General features: G+C 51.2%; 1 protein-coding gene across 3 annotated transcripts; it reads right to left on the minus strand.

Annotated features, from left to right (window-relative positions):
* Positions 1 to 61: 61 nt before the first annotated feature.
* SMARCD2 (SWI/SNF related, matrix associated, actin dependent regulator of chromatin, subfamily d, member 2) lies at positions 62 to 11213 on the minus strand. 3 transcript variants are annotated; one of them, XM_055258626.2, is made up of 14 exons: positions 10879 to 11212; positions 10719 to 10767; positions 5435 to 5619; positions 5189 to 5231; positions 4916 to 5038; positions 3393 to 3548; positions 2687 to 2782; positions 2457 to 2558; positions 2150 to 2311; positions 1890 to 1987; positions 1568 to 1703; positions 1279 to 1401; positions 1050 to 1151; positions 62 to 972 (listed from the first exon to the last, which is right to left on the minus strand). In XM_055258626.2, exons 1-14 carry the CDS (start codon positions 10932 to 10934, stop codon positions 919 to 921), a joined length of 1485 nt encoding a protein of 494 aa, XP_055114601.1. In that variant the 5' UTR covers positions 10935 to 11212; the 3' UTR covers positions 62 to 918. The 3 variants fall into 3 exon arrangements, with proteins under 3 accessions (XP_055114601.1, XP_055114599.1, XP_055114602.1); XM_055258624.2 differs by having other exon boundaries at positions 10719 to 11213; XM_055258627.2 differs by lacking the exons at positions 10719 to 10767; positions 10879 to 11212 and adding an exon at positions 6604 to 10614.
* Positions 11214 to 22361: the final 11148 nt, after the last annotated feature.

The following is a 22361-nucleotide window of genomic DNA, read 5'->3' on the forward strand; positions in this document are numbered from 1 at the left end:
CTCTAGGACTCCAGTCTGTTAATGAGGGCTGCGCTGTTCAAGGACCAGGTCCAGGCACCACCAATAGACAAAAGGATTTATTTGGAAATTTCCAAACCTGCCAGAAGTGGCACTCGCCAAGCCCTAGGCCCACCCTCCTCACCAAGCTCCAAAGGGCAACACCAGTCCTCCCAGCCTCCCCATTCACCTTACCCTGGCCTCCACATGCGCATACCCATACCTCAGGCCATGCTAGAGAACTGGAGTGTCCCCTCCCTGGCCCAAGCCGCTGGAGAGGCAGCCCTCTGGCATCCCTGGAGATGATGGCGGCCAGAGCCGCTTGCATAGATTGAGGAAAGAAAACAAGGAGGCACCTAACAGGGCTCCCTGAAAACCCCCAACTTACCCCTGTACAAAAAAAGTGGCTCCCACATAGAAAACTTGCTCCCAAAATAGTGCAAATACCCAAAGGAAAGGAAAAAACCAGCAGCAAGCCTGGGCTTGTAGGAATGGCAAAGAACTTTGGTTTAGAAAGCCTAGGAAGAGTCTGGGCTGCACCTCCTCTTCCTAGCCCAGCTCCCCAGAGCCAGCTCTGACCCTCGCCCCAGGGGGAGTCTGTAAACATGCAAACCCAGCAGCCTTTGGTTCGGAAATGTCTGTTACAATGTCAAAGCAGCCTCCAGCAGTCCTACTTGGGCCTGCCTGCAGGGGGGCAGAGGAGGCATCTGCTGAACCCAGTTAAAGCCAATGCAAAAAGTATAAGGCTTTGGGGACCAAGCAACAAGGAATCCTATCACTACATTTATAAAACTAAAGCTGGGGAGTAGAGGGTGACAGCAGACACTTCTCACCCCAGCCTACGTGTCTGCGGCCCCAGCAAGGACCCAGAGGGCGGTCTCCCTCCAGGCTCCAGGGCTGGGAAGAAAGATCCCTGAGCAGTTAGGTCAGGCGAATTCCCAGCACCTGTTCCAGTTCCTGCCTTCGCTGCTGCACCTGGAAAAGGGAGAAACCAAGTGGCTCAGGCCTTTGCTACTCACAGCCAAAGGAGGGAAAACAGGGCAGAGCCTCACCTTGGCAAAGATGTGCCTGCCTACTGCTTCCTGGGCCCAGGGCTGGTGGTAGAAAGCAGCTCGTCTCTCCTCCTCAGGATTTCCAATCACATCAGTTATGATCTGCAAAGAGCCAGGAGGAAAGCCATAGCATAATCCCCACCGCTGGGCCAGTCCACCCTGGGAACTGCTGTGGGTAAAAATCACCCAGAGCTTTACATAGGAGTCCCCTTGGGAAAGAGGACTACACCTTGAGGTCTCGGCGCTGGGAACGGAGCCATTCCTGGATGAAGTCCTGGGGGTCGGTGCTAAAACTGAGCATGAAATCTCTCTGGGTCTTCAGCTGGTTGATGGACTCAATGGTCTCATGGATCTGGAGAGGGTACATGTGTCAGACTGTGCCCCCAAAGCTTAAATGCAAACAACTGAGCCAGAGTTCCCATCCTGTCCCCCAGGTGCTACATGTATGGAAATGCTGGACAGAGCCAGCCCACCCCAATCCTGGGCCCCAGAGGAAGCTGTGGAGCCAGAGGGCCCACCTTGACATCAAGGGAGGCGATCTCCTGCTGATTGGTGGTAGAGGCCAGAAAATTGCTCATTTGGGCCTTCAGTGGGTCGTCCACCTCCACATCAATGTCGTAACAGGCTGTCTTCTTCTGGTCGTTAGGGTCCACACTGCAGGCAGCACATGGGGAGGGAAGGCATATAGCTGACTTCATCCTGCCCACCTGGGCCAAAGCTAGGGCCCATTCTCTGCACACACTCAGGGAGCAAGAAACCTGATGCTTTCTTTGGCTTTAGTTCAAGCCAAGGGTGAATCTGCTCTTAGAAGAGCCTTCCTGTCCCCCTCCTTGCATTTACCTAATGACATGGTTGATGACAATGGGGTCTGGATGCTGCAGCAACCCCGCCAGCTTCATGGGAATCTCGGAGAAACGGAGTCGGCCACAACTGAAGATCTGGAGGAAATACGAAAGGCTCAGCGTTGGCTTGTGGGCACAGTGGAGTGGACCATTCTAGGACCAGTGAGGGTAGCAGTCTGCAGGCTGTGGCCAAGTAAAGTAGCCCAGCAGGCAAGGCAAGGCAAGGGCTGAGAGAACGGGGGCTGGCATCTGGCTAACCTGGCGGAAGTAACGGTTGCAGTTGATGTACTCCCGCTCGTGCCCATCCTGCAGCTGGTTGTGCTTGATGTAAAGCCACAGGGCCTGCATGATGGCGGCCCTCGTCTGCGTGTGCACGCCCAGCAGCCTTGCCAATCGGGGGTCCAGTTTGTACTGGGGAGGCTGGAATTGGATGGAGGAGAGTCAGAATGGGTTCTTACAGTAAAACAGTGGGAAAATAGGGCAGGGACAGGAACGGTTTCTAGGAACCATCTCCCCTCCTAAGGGGTCCCTGTGGCCCCAGAAATGACCCTAGGGCCTCTGTCACCTGATGATCCAGCATGAGCAGGAGGGTGCACTTGACGTTGAGGTCTCCAGGCCGTTTTACCTGGAAGCCATCTGTCTCCTGGGTGGTGGGCATCCGGTGCCACTGGCAGGGAGGGAAGCATGGCTTATCACCAAGGGGTGGGCATGAACACAGGGCCTCCCAAGGGCCCTGAGGCCATTTCCCTGCCAAACCTGCACATCAGCCTGCTTCTGCCCCAGGCCCACTCTCACCTCCACCAGGTGATTGTCAGGCCCGTACAGTTCCTTGTCCAGCTCAATGACGAGGCTCTTAAAGAATGAAGAAAACTTCCTCTTCTGTTTGCTAGGCTGGGGATGGAAAGGGGTGTGAGATGGTGCTGCTAGCTCTCAAATCTCAAGCTATGCTAAATCCCAAGAAAGAGAAGCCCCATTTCAGCCCTGGAGCTCTGGGTACTGAAGATTCCTGGGCCCTGAAGGATGGAAGCAGGACTCTGGGCAGGCTGGAGGCAGGGAAATGGTGCCCTCTTGCAGCCCACGAGGGACTTCCTCGAGACACTTGACTGCCATCTGCAGGAACATTGTAATAACCACGCAAATCAACCTCCAATGGGCTTGGAGCAGCGCCCCCTCCCTATGGTAGGACTTCTCTGGGAGCGCCCAAGTGTCTGGCCCAGTCTTTTTTTTTCTGAGACACAATCTCACTCTGTCACCCAGGCTGAAGTGCAGTGGTGTGATCATAACTCACTGAAGCTCGACCTCCTGGGCTCAAGCCATCCTCCTGCGTCAGCCTTATGAGTAGCTGGGACTACAGGCGCATGCCACCACACCCAGCTAATTTTTAAATTTTTTGTAGAGATGGGGCCTGGCTCTGCTGCTCAGGCTAGTCTCAAACTCCTTGGTCCCAGTCTTAAACCCACACTGGCCTCCTTCCCTCCAGACACCTCCCTCCCCGACTCACATCATCCAGCAGTTTTCCTTCCACTCGGAGTTCCCAGGAAGCCACCTTGTCCCCTGCTGGGGTTCCCCCAGGGGTCCCTGCAGTTCCTGCACTATCGCCTTCCACCTTGCTGGGACTGAACGTATTGGAAATGTAGATCCGAAGCTTTCGCTTTTGCTAAAGGGAGAAAGGCAATCACAATTGGAGGTGGACCAAGATGTTGGGACACAGTGCTACCGCATCTTCTCATATGAACCATTCAACAATCGGTACTGAGCACCATGAGTCAGCCAGGCACCTTGTCAGGTACTGGGAATCAGAAGTAGTAAGTCCCAGTCCCAGACTTTTTTTTTTTTAGACATGGTCTCACTCTGTCACCCAGGCTGGAGTGCAGTGGCACGATCTCAGCTCACTTGCAACCTCTGACTCCCGGGTTCAAGCGATTCTCTTGCCTCAGTCTCCCGAGTAGCTGGGACTACAGGTGTGCACCACCATGCCCAGCTAATTTTTTGTGTTTTTAGTAAAGATGGTATTTCAACATGTTGGCCATGCTGGTCTCAAACTCCTGACCCTCAGGTGATCTGCCCACTTCGGCCTCCTAAAGTGCTGAGATTACAGGCGTGAGCCACCGCACCCAGCCAGAACTCACCATTTTATGGGGAAAGAGATGCATCACCAACAATGCCAGCACAGTGGGACTGGTGTTATGGCATGACGGAGTAACACACAGCAACCAGGCAAATCGGAGGCCTCTGGCTCACATCTTACATGAAACCCAAACATCCATCACGGCCCCAAAATATCCTAGTCCCCTGGAAAGGCTTTACCACTCAGGGGACTGTTCTGCATTATTATTAAGAAAAGCTTCTTGGCCGGGTGCAGTGGCTCATGCCTGTAATCTCAGCACTTTGGGAGGCCGAGGCAGTCAGGAGTTTGACACCAGCCTGGGCAACATGGCGATACTAAAAATACAAAAATTGGCCGGGTGTGGTGACAGGCATCTGTAATCCTAGTTACTCAGGAGGCTGAGGGAAGAAGAATTGCTTGAACCTGGGATGCGAAGGTTGCAGTGAGCCGAGATCGCAACACTGCACTCCAGCCTGGGTGAAAGAGCGAGACTCCATCTCAAAAAAAAAAAAAAAAAAGAAAATATTATCTATGGATAGGGACGGGGAAGGAGAAAGGAACTACCTTTCTCCCCTAGTCTAGTGGTTTTCAAACTTTTGACCACCACCCATAAGATTTACATTTTCAATTATGACCCAAGGTCTGCATACCTATTTATCGGAAATAAAAATGTCATGAAAGAATACCCTTACTACTATGGTAAGTATACTGTGAAGTATTTTAAGATATTATACTGTCATATATTCATTTAAAACATACTGGCCCCAACACATTCAACTGAGTTCGTACTCTACTAGTGGGCTGCATCCTGCATGTGAAAAACCCGGCTCTAGCCCAACTTGCTTGGCCCCTGGAAAACAAGGGGGTGGAGGGCAAGGAAACTTGGGAAGGCTGGAGGTGGTCAGGGCCACACATACCGTCAGAGGCTTTTTTATGGCCTCCTGGATTTCCATCCGCTTGCGAGCAATGGTCTGGTCCAGCTTCCGCTCAAAAGCCAAGAGATCCATGTATGCCTGAGACTCTGGAACAAGCTCCCGGATCTGAAGGAAGGTAGCAGAAGCTCATCAGCTTGCTTCAACCAAAGCCTGGCTCTTTCCTTCCTTCCTCCTGCAGCCCAGGGTTGAGGGAGATAGACGCCCACCCCAAGGTGGCCACTGGGCAGGCCTCCCAGGCATCCTCTTAGCACTTACTCGCTGAGGTAGAACCTTATCTGCCATCTTCCTCCTCTTTAACCTGGGGAGGACAGAAACCCACTTTAGAGGTCAATGGTCCAAAAAAGGACACTCACCCCCACAACGCCCCTCCAGTCTCCAGGACCCTCTCCCCTACGAGAGCCTGGAGCCATCCTCAGTCACCAAAGCTCTTAAGATAGAAGGAAACCCTCTGCTACCACCAGAGCTGAGTTAGGCAGAGTGAGAGAAGCAGGATGCTCTTACCCCCGGCGCTGGGCAGGCATGGGAGGCTGCGCCTGGGGCACAAGCAGGCGTTTTCGGAATGGATCCATCATGGTGGGTGGCATGCCAGGTCGAAGCGGAGCTGCTGCACCAAATGGGGAGCCAGCAGGGGGTCCCACCTGCAAGCCAGCCATGGGCATCCGGTTCCCTGGTGACATGCCAGGTCGCTGGGGGAAGTGAGCCAACAGGGGTACATAGGTCAGGGGCAAGGCCCTCCGGGGCCCATAGCCCATGCCCTCCATCCCTCTCATCAGCCAGGTAGTGTCTGAGCAGCACACCAGAGCCCTGCTGGAGCCCCAGGAACAAAGGGGAGCTGGCGCCTGAGCGCAGAGTGTAAACCACACCTGCCCCGCCGCCTGCAACTGCCCTGGCAGCCATGCCAGCGAATGAGGCCTGCCAGAGCCTGGGCTGGGAGGAGGGTCCTGCCTGCAGAGGGAAGGGCCTGGGGGAGCTTTTCAGGGCCCATTGCTACCTTCCAGCCCCAGCATGCTGTGCCCTATTCCCTGGACGAGCTGGTCCCTATTCTCTCAGACCGTCCTGCCAAGCCCTGCCCTCCTTCTCTTTCCTCCATCATGAAGGAGAAGCATGGCTGAGAGGCACGGGAGCAGTGTCACTGCCAGGCAGAGGGGTGTACTATAGTATGAGCAGGCCAATGGCGCAAAGCCCCAATCCCCATCCTCTGTGGCCGAGGGAGAAAGGGGTCTGGTAGGCAGCAGCACCCCAGGTGAGCAGGGCTGCAACAGGATGGCTTGGAACGAGTACCAGCTGGTGGGGGTGGCCTTGGGCAGGGTACAGGGGCCCTGTACCCTGTAGTCTGGTATCACATAGCCCCCACCCACAGCCCAGAACTGGACCCTCCTCTCACCTCCCTACTGCCCAACTACTACCCCTATGACAGAAGACCCCAGAAGGGAAGCTATGGCTCCTGGGTGGCCTGTGGGAAAGACAGCAGCTGGCACCTGGACTCTGCCAGTGGTCCAGGCACCATCTGGCAGCCAGGACTGGCTCTGGCTCCTTGTAGCCCTGGCAATCCCAAGCTGGAGAAAGGGGCTAAGATTATCCTGGGAGGCAAGGATAGAGGCCCAGGCTGAGCAGCAGGAAAGTGGGAGACAGAAATAGCTTCTTTAGATGCCTGCTGAAGGATTTCCCACCTGAGGCCTTGCTCCCCGACATTTCTGTGGAGCCCATCTGGGAGTCACCTCCACCCCCACCCCCCTCCCCATGGCTGCTGCCTGCAAGGCCTGTTTGGCAGCTCTGCCTTGCACACACTGTCCCTGGCAGCTTCACAGGGCTGGCCCCAGGGCCCAGATTATGCAACGAGCACAACCAGCCAACCAAGCCCGGCAGGGTGGAGACTTGTACCAAATCAAAGTACCCTCCCCCACCCCAGCATCATGAAGATGAGATTCTTCCCCAACCTCTTCATCCCGCACTAAACCCATGTTCCCAACACAGAGGGTCAGATTCTTGACCAGATGTGGAGATGGAAAGAAACATGACCCACAGACATAAGGGTGGGGAGAGGAGGAGCAGGGTGGGAAGGAAGTGTTTGGGAGAAAAAAAAGCTCAAAGTGGGGGGCTCTGGGGCTTTGGGAGTCCTGCCAAAGTCTCTTTCCATCAGGAAGAGATTAATCAGAGCTGTTGAAAGGCAAAAGACAGCCTCTTTCTCTGCCTTAAAGATTGTTCTTTCTCTGGCCTGAGATTATAGAAAAAAACTGAGTGTGGCTATAGCTGTAAGCCCAGGCCCAGACATCCCAGACTAGTTTTTCCTAGTGCCTGAGACAAAGACAGGGAAGAACTGAAGCAGTGGGTCCTGCAGAGGTGAGCGAGGGCCCTGTGGTCCTCAGGAAGCTCCCTGCTGCGGTGTTCACAAAACCTGCAGCACCACCCATCCCTCCTGGGCAGGTGCTCCAGTAACAGGAAGTCCCAAGACAAGGCCGCACAGGCAGGGTCTGGAATAGGCTCCACCCAGACATCTGCTCCAGGCTTCCCGGGCCCAGAGCCCCCGGCTCACCCAGGGCCCCAGGGGAAGGCTGCTTAGAGTTCAAGTCCCAGCTGAGCTTTGCCAAGCTCCATACCTGGGTTTATAGGCGCTAGCAACTCCTCCCCCTTAAAAAACACTCAGGAGTTAAAGAAAAAAAAAAAAAAAACAGTCCAGAACTCTGAGCCTCCCTAACTCCCTGCCTGCAACAGGACCAGGTAGGCCTGGATCAATCCCCTGAACCCCAGATGAGGACTCCAGGGCTCTGGTGAGCATGCTTTGCCCTGCCCCAAATGTGGCCCTGATGCTCCTGGAACTTGGGCCTGAGGGCCTCAGTTGGAGAACATACCACCACTCTCCCATGAGTAAAAAGGATTTTGAGGCTGGGTGCGGTGGCTCACGCCTATAATCCCAGCACTTTGGGAGGCTGAGGCGGGTGGATCACAAGGTCAGGAGTTCGAGACCATCCTGGCCAAGATGGTGAACCCTCGTCTCTACTAAAAATACAAAAAAATTAGCCAGGCGTGGTGGCGGTCACCTGTAATCCCAGCTACTCAGGAGGCTGAGGCAGAGAATTGCTTGAACCTGGGAGGTGGAGGTTGCAGTGAGCTGAGATCGTGCCACTGCACTCCAGCCTGGGCGACAGAGTGAGACTCCATATCAGAAAAAAAAAAAAAAATTTGAACTTTTTGAACTCTCTGGAGTGAACCCAGAAATCTGAGGTTTTTGTTATTTTGTTGCCCAGACTGGAGTGCAGTGGCAGGATCATAGCTCAATGCAGCCTTGAACTCCTGGACTCAAGCAATCCTCCTGCCACAGCATCCTGAGTAGCTGGGACCATAAGCGCACACCACCACGCTTGGCTAAATTTTTTTTTTTTTTAAGAGATGATGGTCTCACTATGTTGCCTAGGCTGCTCTTGAACTCCTGGTCTCAAGTAATCCTGTCTGGGCCTCCCAAAGTGCTAGGATTACAGGTGTGAGCCCACCACATCCTGCCCTAAAGGGTTTTTCTTTTCTTTTTATTTTTTTAGGTTCCTCTGTTAACTGTGATCCACAGCTAGAACCACCCTCTGGAGGAAGGGAGGTCATCATTTCCCTTCTTTCAACTATTTGCTCACCTTGGGCCTCAAATTCTCGCTTTTCCAGTGCATCTCATGAGCCCTAACAGACAAGAACCCCTTTGTTTCCCAGATCTCAAGTCCCTTCTCCTGGAAGTCATACAACTGGACTTGGAAAGAAGGCAGGTAGGATCCTCTTCAAACTCAGCCAAAGTTAGCTGGCTGGGTTCTCCTTCCCATCTACCTCTCCTGCCAGGAGGAGGAAAGCTAGTGGGATGGGAAACCCAGACTCAGGGCCATCTCGTACTTCCGCACAGCTAGCAGCCCAGGCCTAACCAGCCAGCCAGCTTGGCCTTGCCACAGGCCCAAGGCCACCCCCTACCAAACATGTGGAATCTATCCTCTCAGGGGCTGTCCCAAGGGCACATTTCCTATGGCTTGCATGCCAAGGAAACTGGAGCGGCATGTCTGTTCCAGGTCCTTCCAAGGCCAAAGGCCCACAGATGGTGCCCAGGCCAGGTCTCAGTGGGCAGGCCCAAGGGCTATAATGACTGATGCAAGGAGCCCTCAGCAACACCCTGGGCCCATGAATCCCCAAGGGGGAGAGCAAGGTGGGAAAGATGAGCCCCAGCTGGAGTCCCTGGGACCAGGTCTGTCTCTGCCCATACCCAGACTCTGTTTTCTCTTAAGAAAGGGGGAAGAGGCCGGGCGCGGTGGCTCACGCTTGTAATCCCAGCACTTTGGGAGGCAGAGGCAGGAGGATCACAAGGTCAGGAGATCGAGAACACGGTGAAACCCCGTCTCTACTAAAAAATACAAAAAATTAGCCGGGCGTGGTGGCGGGCGCCTGTAGTCCCAGGTACTCGGAGAGGCTGAGGCAGGAGAATGGCGTGAACCCGGGAGGTGGAGCTAGCAGTGAGCCGAGATCGCGCCACTGCACTCCAGCCTGGGTGACAGAGCGAGACTCCGTCTCAAAAAAAAAAAAAAAAAAAAAGAAAGGAGGAAGAATAAGGAGTAAGAAGGAAAAAAAATCCAGTCACTGTCCCTAGTTAAGCCATCTCCTTAGAAGTGAGGGCCCAGTGGGCAGGTAGGCTGTGTACATTCCACGAGGATCCCTAAGGACCTCCGCCTGGAGACATGAGTCGAAAACAGAGGAAGTCCACAGCAAACCCGGGTAGATGAGCAAGAAGCCAGTGTCAAATGCTTGGGCACGGCTTCGAATGTGGCGGAGTTAGAACCTGAAGGCCAAACAAAAATGCAGAGAGGGTGAGAAGGCAGATGGGCACAGTTTCCAAGCCCTCTGGGGCAACCTGAACAGCAGACTAGGGCACCGGCAGGGTCAGGCTGAGGTCCTCACACACTGAGCAGAAGTCGCTGCTTTGCAAGGGCTTTTGAAGCTGCAATCTGAGCAGCTCTCAAAAGCCCAAAGGGGTCAGGACAGCACTCTTTGAAGCAACTCTCGCAGACTCCTCCGGCCCCAGACCAGCAGGGCTCCACTCTGCACGTCCAGATTAATCAACTCCCGGACACGATGACAGGAGGCAGAAAGCCCAGAAGAGAGCCGGCCTGTGACTGGGCTGGGCCTCCCCTCAGGCCTGGCCACCACCGTCTCTGGTCTAAGCTGGAGTCCTCCCAGCGAAGGCGCCTGGCCCTGCCTCGGGAGTAAAGTCCGCTCGTGCACAAGCTGGAATCCCCTGGACCTAGCCTCAGCGTCCCGTGCCCGTGGGAAGCCAGGCTCCTTCCTCCTCATTAGCAGCCGGGAGCCATCTCAGACACGCTAGAGCTCCGCCAGTTCCCAACCAGAAAAAACAGGGCAGACTTGGACTGGGACCAAGGCCAATGCAGGGTAACCCCGGTTTCTCAGCGAGGGCCCTTTCCCAAACTTTCTCATCACTTACCAGCCCTCCTACCCTAGACTTCTCAACCCACCCGCCACAATTCACTGGCTCCCCAAACTCCTCCATCTCTCAGTCACTCGGAATCCCTGTGCCGCGGAAGCCCCCAGGCCTCCCAGCTGCTTCCAGTCCTCCGCTGCAGAACCTGCTTCCCCTTCCCCACTCCTCCACCGCGACCCGCCGCAGCCCGAGGGTCCCGGCCCGCCCTCCACCGTCTCCCGGAGTTCCTCATGCATTCCCCAGGGCCCTCACTCGAGGCCCCCTCAGCCCCCGGCCCGGGCGCCCTCGCAGCGCCGCACGCCCCCGTCCGCTCGCGTCCTCCCTGCTCACCTGGTACTGCGCCGCGGGGCCCGCGGGGCCCATGGGGCGGAAGGCGGCGGCCCCGGGGCCCCCCACGCCTCCTGCCGGACCCGGTCCCCGGAGCGCCGGCCCGGGCAGCATGCCGGGTCCCGCGGTGGGAGGCGGCGCTCCCAGGGCCGCGGCCACGGCGCCGCCGCCAGGGCTCAGCGGGGGCAGCGGGAACCCGCCCGCGCCTCGGCCCGACATCGCTCCGTCCCGTCCCGCGGTGCCGCGATCCGGACTCCGGGCTCCGCGTGGAGTCCACTCCGCGCTCTGTGCTCCGCGATCCGGGACTTGGCGATCTTAATTCCGGGTTCCGGGATTTGTCGATCCGGGCTCCGGGATTTCCTAATCCAAGTTTGCGGGCTCCTCACAGACCCCGTTCGGGACAGATTCCGCTCCTGCCCGGGAGATTCCGGATCCAGGATCTGCTGCGAGCCCGCCCTCCGTCCCCGGCCTCTGGAGGTTTGGCCGCCGGAGTCGAGTTACCCAGAGGCGGCTACAAACTCCCTGCCCCGCCCAACCCAGCCCAATACTAGGCCCCGCCTCTACCTGGTGCCCAATGCTCGGGTGCCTCCTAGAATCCTGCCCCTCGCGAGACCCGCCCCCAGCGGGCACCGCCCCTAACCGCCGACCTCAGAGCCCCACCCCCCCACCTTTGGCCCAGCCCTTCCCCGGAGGGGCGGGAGCGGAAGCTGCGCGCGGAAGCGCCGAGTGAGGCGCGGGGTCAAAGGTCTAAGGTCACGTAGGGGCTTCACAGTGAATGAGCCGTTGCTACTATTCTCTCCGGGTATAGCACCCTCACCGAATTCCGCGGCCACACTCCCCGAAAATAGTTTTGTCAAGTCTCCTTTCTGCATCTTCCTCGTTAAAGACTCAACTCAGAGTCGGTAGCGGTGGCTCACGCCTGTAATCCCAGCACTTTGGGAGGCTGAGGCGGGTGGATCACCTGAGGTCAGAAGTTCGAGACCAGCCTGGCCAACATGGTGAAAACCTCGTCTCTACTAAAAATACAAAAATTAGCCGAGCGTGGTGACGGGCGCCTGTAATCCAAGCTACTCGGGAGGCTAAGGCAGGAGAATCGCTTGAACCTGGGAGGCAGAGGTTGCAATGAGCCGAGATCGCCCCACTGCACTCCAGCCTGGGCGGCAAGAGTGAAACTCCTCAAAAAAAAAAAAAAGATTCAGCTGCTCTGTGGGGCAGAACAGCAGCCAACTCAACTTCCTGTAAAAGCTCATCCTGGTAGCTCGGAACTACCAAGGGACCTACGAGGCTCCAGACTTGACCCAGCTGGTGAACGGTCGACTTGGCCAAGGCTGAGTTCTTACTGCACATTTTTAACGTGGCTCTGCCTCACTTTAAGGAAGCCTGGTACTTTACTCCCCAGAAAATGCTTCTAGTCAAAAGAAATTTGTCTCATGAGAAACCTCCCTGCAGTTTAAAAAAAAGAGGTCTTTCTCCAGTATTTATAGCACTTAATTTTCAAAAATGCAGTATCTTTTCAGATACACTGTGCTGTATCAAAGTATTCAAAAATGCTTCAGCTGTGCCAGGGAGCCTACCCTCTGATGGTCTGGATCTCCTCGCCATGATACGGACCAGTGCTGCTTAAACTTTAATGAGCGCATAAAAAACACCCAAGGCTTTTATTAAAAATGCAGATTGTGGCAGGGCCCAGGACTCCGCATTTGTAACAAGCTGCCAGCGATGCTGTTGCTTCTCAGACCACACTGTCAAGAAGCCAGGATCTAGACTTTTTTTTTTTTTTTTTACTATAGTTGCTTTATTTTTTCAGCCCCAACCAAGTAATGCTTCCTTCCTTGCATCATAACACCCCAGATCTTTTTTATAGTATAGTTCTCCAATGCTTTTTAGAAATTAGTTCTCCTCATGCCTCTAGTGATAAACATGGCTGCTGCTGTTTTCTTACCTCCTGAACTTCTCAGCTATCCCACTCTATTGCCCCAAGAGTCGATAACCTGTCAGTCTGGGGACTGGCCACTGGAATTGTTAAAGTCACTGAATCATGGCCCCTCCCATCCCTGTAAAGTGGGTTAAGAGTTCATGATAAGGCAGCTAATATCCATTTCAATCCTTTTAAGCTTCTAGAACAACAGTAATTCTCAAAGTGATAGGGGCAGTGGAGAATCAGAGTCCTCAGGGAAGCTACTCCAAAATACCTCCACCAGCCACCCCTCCAATCCAATGGCTCTCAGTATTGTATTTGAAAAATAAGCTTCCCAGGTAATTCTGATGCGACCCAGTGGGTTGTATCAGAAAACATACAAGATTTTTTCTACGTTAGAAAAGGGGCAAGCTAATAAGTGCATTTAAAAGCAGATCAGCTGGGTGGAGTGGCTCACACCTGTAATCCCAGCACTTTGGGAGGCCAAGGTGGGTGGATCACTTGAGGTCAGGAGTTCGAGACCAGTCTGGCCAAGATGGTGAAACCCTGTCTCTACTAAAAATACAAAAATTATCTGGGCATGGTGACGCACACCTATAATCCCAGCTACTTAGGAGGCTGAGGCATGAGAATCGCTTGAACCCAAGAGGCAGAGTTTGCAGTGAGCAGAGATGGCGCCACTGCACTCCAGCCTGGGTGACAGAGTGAGATACTGTCTCAATGATAATAATAAAGCAGATCAAATGGTTAAATATAACTCAGTTCCTGTCAATCCCTTGTTTAAAACCCTCCCCAGCTCCCCCATTGCTCTTAGATTGAATGTCACACTCCCTCCTGTGACATTTAAGGCTCTGCAGGACCTGGCCCCTGCTTACCTCCTTGGGTTCATTTTAAATCACTGCCTTTGGCTCTCCAAGCATTGGCCCAGATGGTCTCCTTGCAGTTTTTCAAACTACCCGTCCCCTTCCCATCTCAGAGCCTCTCTGTTCTCTCACACCCTACTTCTCACCAAGTGATTATCACAGTACATCATTACTTACTTAAGTGTGTGCTGATTTACTGTCTGATGTGGCTCACCCACTACAATATAAACTCTACAAAGGCAGGATCTTTTTCTCTCTCAATTTATCTTTTTATTTTAAAATTTGTATTTTTTTAAGACAGGAAGGCCGGGCACGGTGGCTCATGCCTGTAATCCCAGCACTTTGGGAGGCCGAGGAGGGCGGATCACGAGGTCAGGAGATCGAGACCATCCTGGCTAACACAGTGAAACCCCGTCTCTACTAAAAATACAAAAAATTAGCCGAGCGAGGTGGCGAGCGCCTGTAGTCCCAGTTACTCGGGAGGCTGAGGCAGGAGAATGGCGTGAACCCAGGGGGCGGAGCCTGCAGTGAGCCGAGATCGCGCCACTGCACTCCAGCCTGGGCGACAGCGAGACTCCGTCTCAAAAAAAAAAAAAAAAAGACAGGGTTTTGCTAGGTTGCCCAGGCTGGCCTCAAACCCCTGGGCTCAAGTGATAGTTCCTGAATAGCTGAGTAGGTATACACCACACTTGGCTATTTTTTTAAATTGAGATGAGATTTAATAATAAAATTAACTGTTTGAAATTGCACAACTCAGTGGTATATATTACATTCACAATGTTGTGCAACACCTTCTCTACCTAGTTCCAAAATACTTTCATGACCCCAAAAGAAAACTCCATCCTCATTGGAAGTTGCTCCTCATTTCTTCCTCTTCCCAACCTCTGGCACCCACCAATCTGGGTTCTGTCTCTGTAGATTTATCTATTCTGGATACTTCATATAAATGGAATCATAATAGGTGGGTGTTGGGCATGGCTTCCTTCACTTAGCATAATGTTTTTGAGGTTCATCCATTTTGTAGCATGTATCAGTACTTCATTTCTTCTTATGGCTGAATAATATTCCATTGTATGTATATAACACAATGTGTTCATCCATTTATCTTTTTATTTATTTATTTATTTATGACAGCATCTCGCTATGTTGCCCAGGCTGATCTCAAACTCCTTAGCTCAGTGATCCTCCTTCCTTGGCCTCCCAGAGTGCTAGGATTATAGGCATGAACCACCATGCCTGGCCCTATCCATTTATCTGTTGATGAGCAGTAGGGCTACTTCTACTTCTTGGCTATTCCAAGTAGTGCTGCTACGAATATATATTTGTATTCGAGTACTTGTTTTCAATTATTTGGGGTATATACTGTGTCTCTCTTGATCCCTGTTGTAACTTAACAAATATGTATGAACAAACAATCTTTGAGTGTAGAGGGAGAGAATGATAAACAATAATATAATATCAGTTAATATCAGATATATCAGATAATATAAACAATGAGTTAATTGTGTTATGATAAAATATCCTTAAGGTGTTAGGGAGCAAATAGAGATACCTGAGGCATGGTAGAGATAAAAGGAAGATTTCCTACACAGTAGACAGAGAATAGGTAACATTTACTGAGCATTTTCTGTGTGAATTAGCTCATTTAATCCTCACAACACATATGAGGTAGGTACCATATATGAGGTAGACACTATTTTTACCTCTTTTTTTTTTTTCTTTTTAAAGAGATGGGGTCTCACTCTGTTGCCCAGGCTAGAGTGTAGTGGCATGATCATAGCTTGACTAGTGGGGCCTCAAACTCCTGGGCTCAAGCAATCCTCCAACCTCAACCTCCCGAGTACCTGGGACTACAGACACCAGCCTCTATGCCTGGCTCTACCTCTGTTTTAGAAATCAAAGCATGGAGATCCAGTCACTTGCCCACTCTCACTGTGATGGTGCTAGGATTCAAACCTGTTTCTGATCTGGCTCTAGAATCCACAGTCTAGGGACTAACCATTACTTACCACCGATTTTTGGTAGCTGTGTGTCTGGTCTGTTATTACTTGCAAAGAAAATGTTAAAACTGAAAAGTGAAGCTGGGCAGGTGACTCACCCAGCACTTTGGGAGGCTGAGGTGGGAAGATTGCTTGAGGAGTTCAAGACCAGCCCGGGCAACATGGTGAGACCCTGTCTCTACAAGAAAATGAAAAAATTTGCAGAGTGTGATGGTGGGTGCCTGTGGTCCCAGCTACTTGGGAGGCTGAGGCAGGAGGATCACTTGAGCCCAGTAGTTTGAGGCTGCAGCAAGCTCTGATCACTCCACTGCACTCCAGCTTAGGGCTACAGAGTGAGACGTTGTGTCTGGAAAACACAAAAACAAAAAACTGAAATGCAAGTGTCATAGAGACTCAGAGAAAAAGAAGTTGATTGATAGGCCCTGATTAATCAGAAGTTTCCTGGAACACTCTGAAGTGGAGGCAACATTCCCCTGCCTTTGTTCCCTCAGCTTGGAATGTCTGTTTCTCTTCCTCCCTTGATACTTACTCTGCTCAGTGCCCACTTTTCATGGACTTCATTCAACAGCTTTTATTGAGCCCTTGTATGGTCCCAGGCTCACAGTTTAGAGGAGGGACTTTCCTATAACCTTAAGACCCTGTTAACATCTACAGATACTCAAAGAGACTAAATGGAACTAAAAAGTATTTAACAAACTATTTAATAATAAAGTATTTAATACAACCAGAGCCAATGGGACAATTCCCAGCACAGACTCTGGGAATTGTGGCTCCTTGCCCAGCTGCATGAAAGTAGCACCCACCAAGTAGCTTGGAGAAAGGCCCTTGGAGCAAGGTGGCCCAATGCTTGCCCTACAGCAGGCCAGCAAAGGAACATTTCTCAGTATGGATGTCCTTCAGGGGGTTGGAATTTCATGAGAAGCAATGTGGACAGTCTGGTCATGGTGGGAAATGTTTACCAAGATGGCAGCACTGCTGGAGCTGTATCAGAGCCTGTCCCAGCTAGAACACCCCGGCAGCTACGTGTCCATCTCCCACATGGATGCAGAGTAGGAAGAGGAAGGGACAGTCGGCAGCAGAAGGACTGGATGCCAAGATAATGTAGCAGGTGCTGTACTTAGCATTTGAGAAGCATTTATTGAGCACCTTCTATGTGCCAGTCCCTGACATATGCTGGTAAAGAAGATAAATGCATAAACAGATCATTTCCCCACATGACAACTGCTAAGATAAAAGTATTCACAAGGTACCATGGGGAAACAAGGAGGCCTTTAATGAGGGAAGGGGATTAATGAAGACTTCTTGGAGGAGGTAACAGGTGAGTTAAGCAAAGAAGACAGAGTAAGAGTCAAAGGCATGAAGCTGTACAGGATGAGGAGAATCAGAGTAAGAGTTGCCAGATCACTGAATGTAAGAGAGAGCTCCTCTTCTGTGAGCACATTGTGGTCACAGTTCTCAACACACATACTGTCACAGTCAGCACAGTCTAGCTGTAAAATGCCTGAAGAGTACAGACTTGCAGTGAGCAGAGATCGTGCCACTGCACTCCAGCAGTGCAGATATCAGCATATAAGAAGTGGGCTTTGAGGCTGGGCGCGGTGGCTCACGCCTGTAATCCCAGCACTTTGGGAGGCCGAGGCGGGCGGATCATGAGGTCAGGAGATCGAGACCATCCTGGCTAACACGGTGAAACCCCGTCTCTACTAAAAATACAAAAAATTAGCCGGGCGCGGTGGCGGGCGCCGGTAGTCCCAGCTACTTGGGAGGCTGAGGCAGGAGAATGGCGTGACGTGAACCCGGGAGGCGGAGCTTGCAGTGAGCCAAGATTGTGCCACTGCACTCCAGCCTGAGCGACAGAGCAAGACTCTGTCTCAAAAAAAAAAAAAAAGAAGTGGGCTTTGGGCCGGGCGCAGTGGCTCACGCCTGTAATCCCAAGACGGATCACCTGAGGTCAGGAGTTTGACACTAGCCTGACCAACGTGGTAAAACCCCGTTTCTACTAAAATTACAAAAATTAGTTGGGCGTGGTGGCTTGTGCCTGTAGTCCCAGCTACTCAGGAGGCTGCCCTGGGAGCCCCACTGCCTAGCTCAAAGCATCATGAGAAACCACAATGGTTTCATTTGCTTCTAGTGCTGCTGTGACAAGGAACTGGCAAGGAAAACCCCGGAAATTTGGAAAGGCTCCGTTGGAAGACAAATTTGACAGATGATGTTTACCACTTTGCTTTGGTTCTTCCATCAGAGTGAATGCCAGATGTCTTCTTCTGGTTTACAAGGTTGTGTGTTACATCTGAATGGCTCCTTTGCCCAGAGATCATGAAATGTCGCGATACACAGCTAAATGGGAGCACATGGGCAAGTGAGTCCTGTGACAAGTCAGCATAATGTGATTTGCTGCTGTGTGAATCCAAGGTTTGGTGTTACATTTCTAGTGTTTTCTTTAAGTTGTGTAATACCGTCAGTGTCCTACAATAGAGGATTGGCTGGATAATCCACATGAGACAATATTATGCAGCCATTAAAAAGGATGCTATAAAAGGCAAAATTATAGACATGGTAGGAAGATTAGTGGTTGCCAGGGATTAGGGAATGGGGGTGATTAGGTGAAGTACAGGGCATTTTTAGGGCAGTGAACCTATTCTGTATGATACAATAACAGTGAATACATGACATTATGCATTTGTGAAAACCAGTAGAACTGTATAACACAAACAGTGAGCTTTAATGTACATAGACTTTAGCTAACAACAATACATCAATACTGGTTCATTAATTGTAACCAATGTACCACACTAATGGAAGGTGTTAATAATAGGGAAACCGGGGAGAGAGGAATATAGAACTCTTTGTACTATCTGCTCAAATTTTTCCTGTAAATCTAAAACTGTTCTAAAAAATAAAGTGTAAAAAAAAAAAAAAAAAAAGAAGAAGTGAGCTTCAGAGCTACAACCAGCCCAGGTGACACAACTGGAATCTCTGGAACCAAGGGTGGGGGCATGATTCTACCATTTGTTCTCCTGTTCTCTTCCTATGCCAGGAAGAAGGTTATAATGCATTCAGAGACCTGGGTGGCATTGGGGTCTCACAGGTCTCTTCCTGGTCACTTCTCAGACTCTCACAGAGGTGACCTCCTGGCTTTTGAATTTGGACCCAGAGCTACTAGTTGAAGGAGAAGAACAGTCTGGGCATGGTGGCTCACACCTGTAATCCCAGCACTCAGGGAGGCTGCGGCAGGAGGATTGCTTGAGACCAGGAATTTGAGATCAGCCTGGGCAACATAAAGAGACCCTGTCTCTATAAAAAATTTTTGGCCGGGTGCGGTGGCTCACGCCTGTAATCCCAGCACTTTGGGAGGCCAAGGTGGGTGGATCACAAGGTCAGGAGATTGAGACCATCCTGGCTAACACGGTGAAACCCTGTCTCTACTAAAAATACAAAAAATTAGCTGGGCGTGGTGGCACACGCCTGTAGTCCTAGTTACTCGGGAGGCTGAAGCAGGAGAATCGCTTGAACCCAGGAGGCAGAGGTCGCAGTGAGCCGGGATCGCGCCCTGCACTCCAGCCTGGGCGACAGAGCGAGACTTTGTCTCAAAAAAAAAAAAAAAAAAAAATTTTTTTAACAAAAAACCAGACCACTACCATAGAAGAACAGTAAGGGAAGGACCTCCATTAGGATCTCTGACTTACTCCCACTCCTCTTCTGGCCCCTAAAATGTCCTTCTCTTGGGGTTTCTATATTTAGATCTTTTCTCTATACTTGACCTGCCTAGACATATTCATCTACTCCCAATCATTCAATTACTGCCATTTTCTGATGACCCTAAATCTCCAACTCCAATCCCACCTCTCTCCTGAGCTTCAGATCTGTATTTCCAACTCCCTGCTGGATGTTCCATTAGTCACTTAAACCCATCTGTTCAAAATCAATGTCTCACTGTCCTCTCAGTCTGCCTCTCCTCCCCGTACCTATCTTGGGTAAGGTATGAGGACATGGCAAAGGGCCAGCCCTGACTTGCTGAGACATTCAAACTGGTCTTGCAGGGAAGTGAAAGCCAAGGAAGATGGAGTGACACAACAAGATGTCCAGGGCACCAACAGCCAAAAGCAGAGAGAGTGGTAAAGCCTTAAGGATTTTATTATTTTTTTTTGAGATAGAGTCTCGCTCTGTTGCCCAGGCTGGAGTGCAGTGGCAGGATCATGGCTCACTACAACCTTGACCTCTTGGGCTCAAGTGTTCCTCCCACGTCAGCCTCCTGACTGGCTGGGACTACAGGTGCATGCCACCATGTCCAGATAATTTTTGTGTTTTTTATAGAGATGGGGTTTCACTCCTTAAGGATTTTAATTCTGCTATCACTTGGAATCACGATTCACTCCCCTGCTACCCCTATTCTTTTTTTGTTTTTTTTGAGTTGGAGTCTCGCTCTGTTGCACAGGCTGAAGTGCAGTGGAGCGATCTCAGCTCACTGCAACTTCTGCCTCCTGGGTTCAAATGATTCTCCTGCCTCAGCCTCCTGAGTAGCTGGGATTACAGGCACGCGACACCATGCCTGGCTAATTTTTGCATTTTTAGTAGACACAGAGTTTCAGCACGCTAACCAGGCTGGTTTCGAACTCCTGACTTCTTGATCCATCCACCTGGGACTCCAAGGTGCTGGGATTATAGGCATGAGCCACCATGCCCAGCCCCCACTCTTAGTCAAGTTTTACCTCCCAGATCTCTCTTGGATCCAGCCCACCCACCTGAGGTCAGGTCCTTAGCAGCTCTTCCCTAACCCACTTGAGTGGCTTCTCTGCTGACTGGCCATCCTACTGCATGCCCTCTGACAGTTTTATCCCAAGACAGCAAATCTGATTACATCTCTCCACTTACCCACATCTGTGTGCCCTCCAATACCTTCAGCAGTGGGTTTTCAACCATCGGCCGGCTGGGCACAGTGGCTCACATCTGTAATCCCAGCACTTTGGCAGGCTGAGGCAGGTGGATCACCTGAGGTCAGGAGTTCAAGACCAGCCTGGCCAACATGGCAAAACCCCATCTCTACTAAAAATACAATAATTAGCCAGGTGTGGTGGCAGGCACCTGTAATCCCAGCTACTCAGGAGGCTGAGGCAGGAGAATCACTTCAACCCGGGAGGTGGAGGTTGAAGTGAGCTGAGATCACCCCACTGCACTCCAGCCTGGGCAACAGGGCTAGACTCCATCTCAAAAAACAAACAAACAAACAAACAAAAAACAAAAACTGTCAGGTTTCTCAGAAACACAGGCACTGTCGTGGAGAGCTGAGAATGAGGTAGGAGTGCAGAGTGAGGAGTTTTTCCCCTCCCCATGCCCACCCCTGCCCCTCAACCAAGCAGCTCTACTTTTGTTGTTTTATATATGGAGTGACCATGCAGAATTTCCTTTCAAAAATGGGTTCCAGAACTCTAACATGTTGAAAAGCCGATGGCTTACAGGAGAGTCTATGCTAAACCTCTTAGCATGGCCTAATTAGTATCTGTCCTCACCTTGCCTCACCTGCCTTCTTTCTCCCAACCACCCCAAATTGTTTTATTAATAAGATAACAGTGCTTATTATCCCACTGATTTTCTTTTGATTCTAATTCTTACTCTTCTTTTGAGATGTATATATTCACAGAAGCAGCTCATGTATTCCACCATGAAGCCACACTGCACTCACTCTGCCCTGAACATGCCAAGTCGTGCACACTGTGGTTCCTTCGCCCACGATGTCACTGGGATGGACGCCCCTCAGGGCAAAGGCTTTGTCTTATTTGCTGCTGCGTCCCAACTACCTGGAACCATACCTGGCATAAAATTGAACACAAATACATATTTATTAAATGAATAATTGCTCTTTCCCAGTTATATGCCATGCAAGCGTCTCTGTTTATCTTTCAAGGCCAATTCAAATGTCATTGTCTCTGGAATTTTCCATGACGGAATCCCCACCCTCCAACTGCCATCATCAATTTCTTGCTCTCCTTTGTGTTTTCCCTAACACTCGGTCTAGGTTTCTGCAAGAATATTCATCATTTCGTCCTGTGGCTTTTGTTTGGATCTCTGTCTCCATCCACATACCCCTCCAGTGTGAACTCCAAGAGGACAAGGACTGTGCAGAAACAATGCCTGCTCAGGAAATAACTCTCTGATAAAAGTTAACTACATTCCCCACTCCAGAAACTCTGTTCCAAGTCAGTTCTAATTGGCAGCTAACCCATCAGGATAGAAGGTCAAAACCAGCTTAACCTTAACAGTTAACTTTGGCTACCAAATTCTTGAGCTTTATGCTCTCACTCTCTTGGACTTACTAATTTGTGACCTTCCACCTGGATTCTTTGTTTATTCCCTTAGCCCAGAATTTATCCTCACCTTGATAGATGGGGTGGCCAAGATCGATTCATTTTGTGCTATCTCCGGATTTTAACCCTTCATCTACCTGTTCTAACTCTGGTTAAACTGCACTGCCCCTAACTTACCATTTAGCCTCTGAAATGAACAAGTGGCCCCTGAGTCAGATGCTGACAGCCCCAGGAATAAACAGCAGGTAAGGGAGAAAGTCTTGAGGGATCAGGAAGCAGCAGATTTGGGGTACCCAGAAACAAAGTAATGAAGTCACAAAGGGATGCAGGCTAGGTGCCGTGGCTCACACCTGTAATCCCAGCACTTTGGGAGGCCAAGGCGGGTGGATCACTTGAGGTCAGTAGTTCAAGACCAGCCTGGCCAACATGGTGAAACCCTGTCTCTACTAAAAATACAAAAATTAGCTGGGTATGGTGGCAAGTGCCTGTGGTCCCAGCTACTCGGGAGGCTGAGGTGGGAGAATTGCTTGAACCCAGGAGGTGAAGGTTGCAGTGAGCCAAGA

Source organism: Symphalangus syndactylus, chromosome 20 (assembly GCF_028878055.3).
Source record: "Symphalangus syndactylus isolate Jambi chromosome 20, NHGRI_mSymSyn1-v2.1_pri, whole genome shotgun sequence".
Classification (NCBI taxonomy): Eukaryota; Metazoa; Chordata; class Mammalia; order Primates; family Hylobatidae; genus Symphalangus; species Symphalangus syndactylus.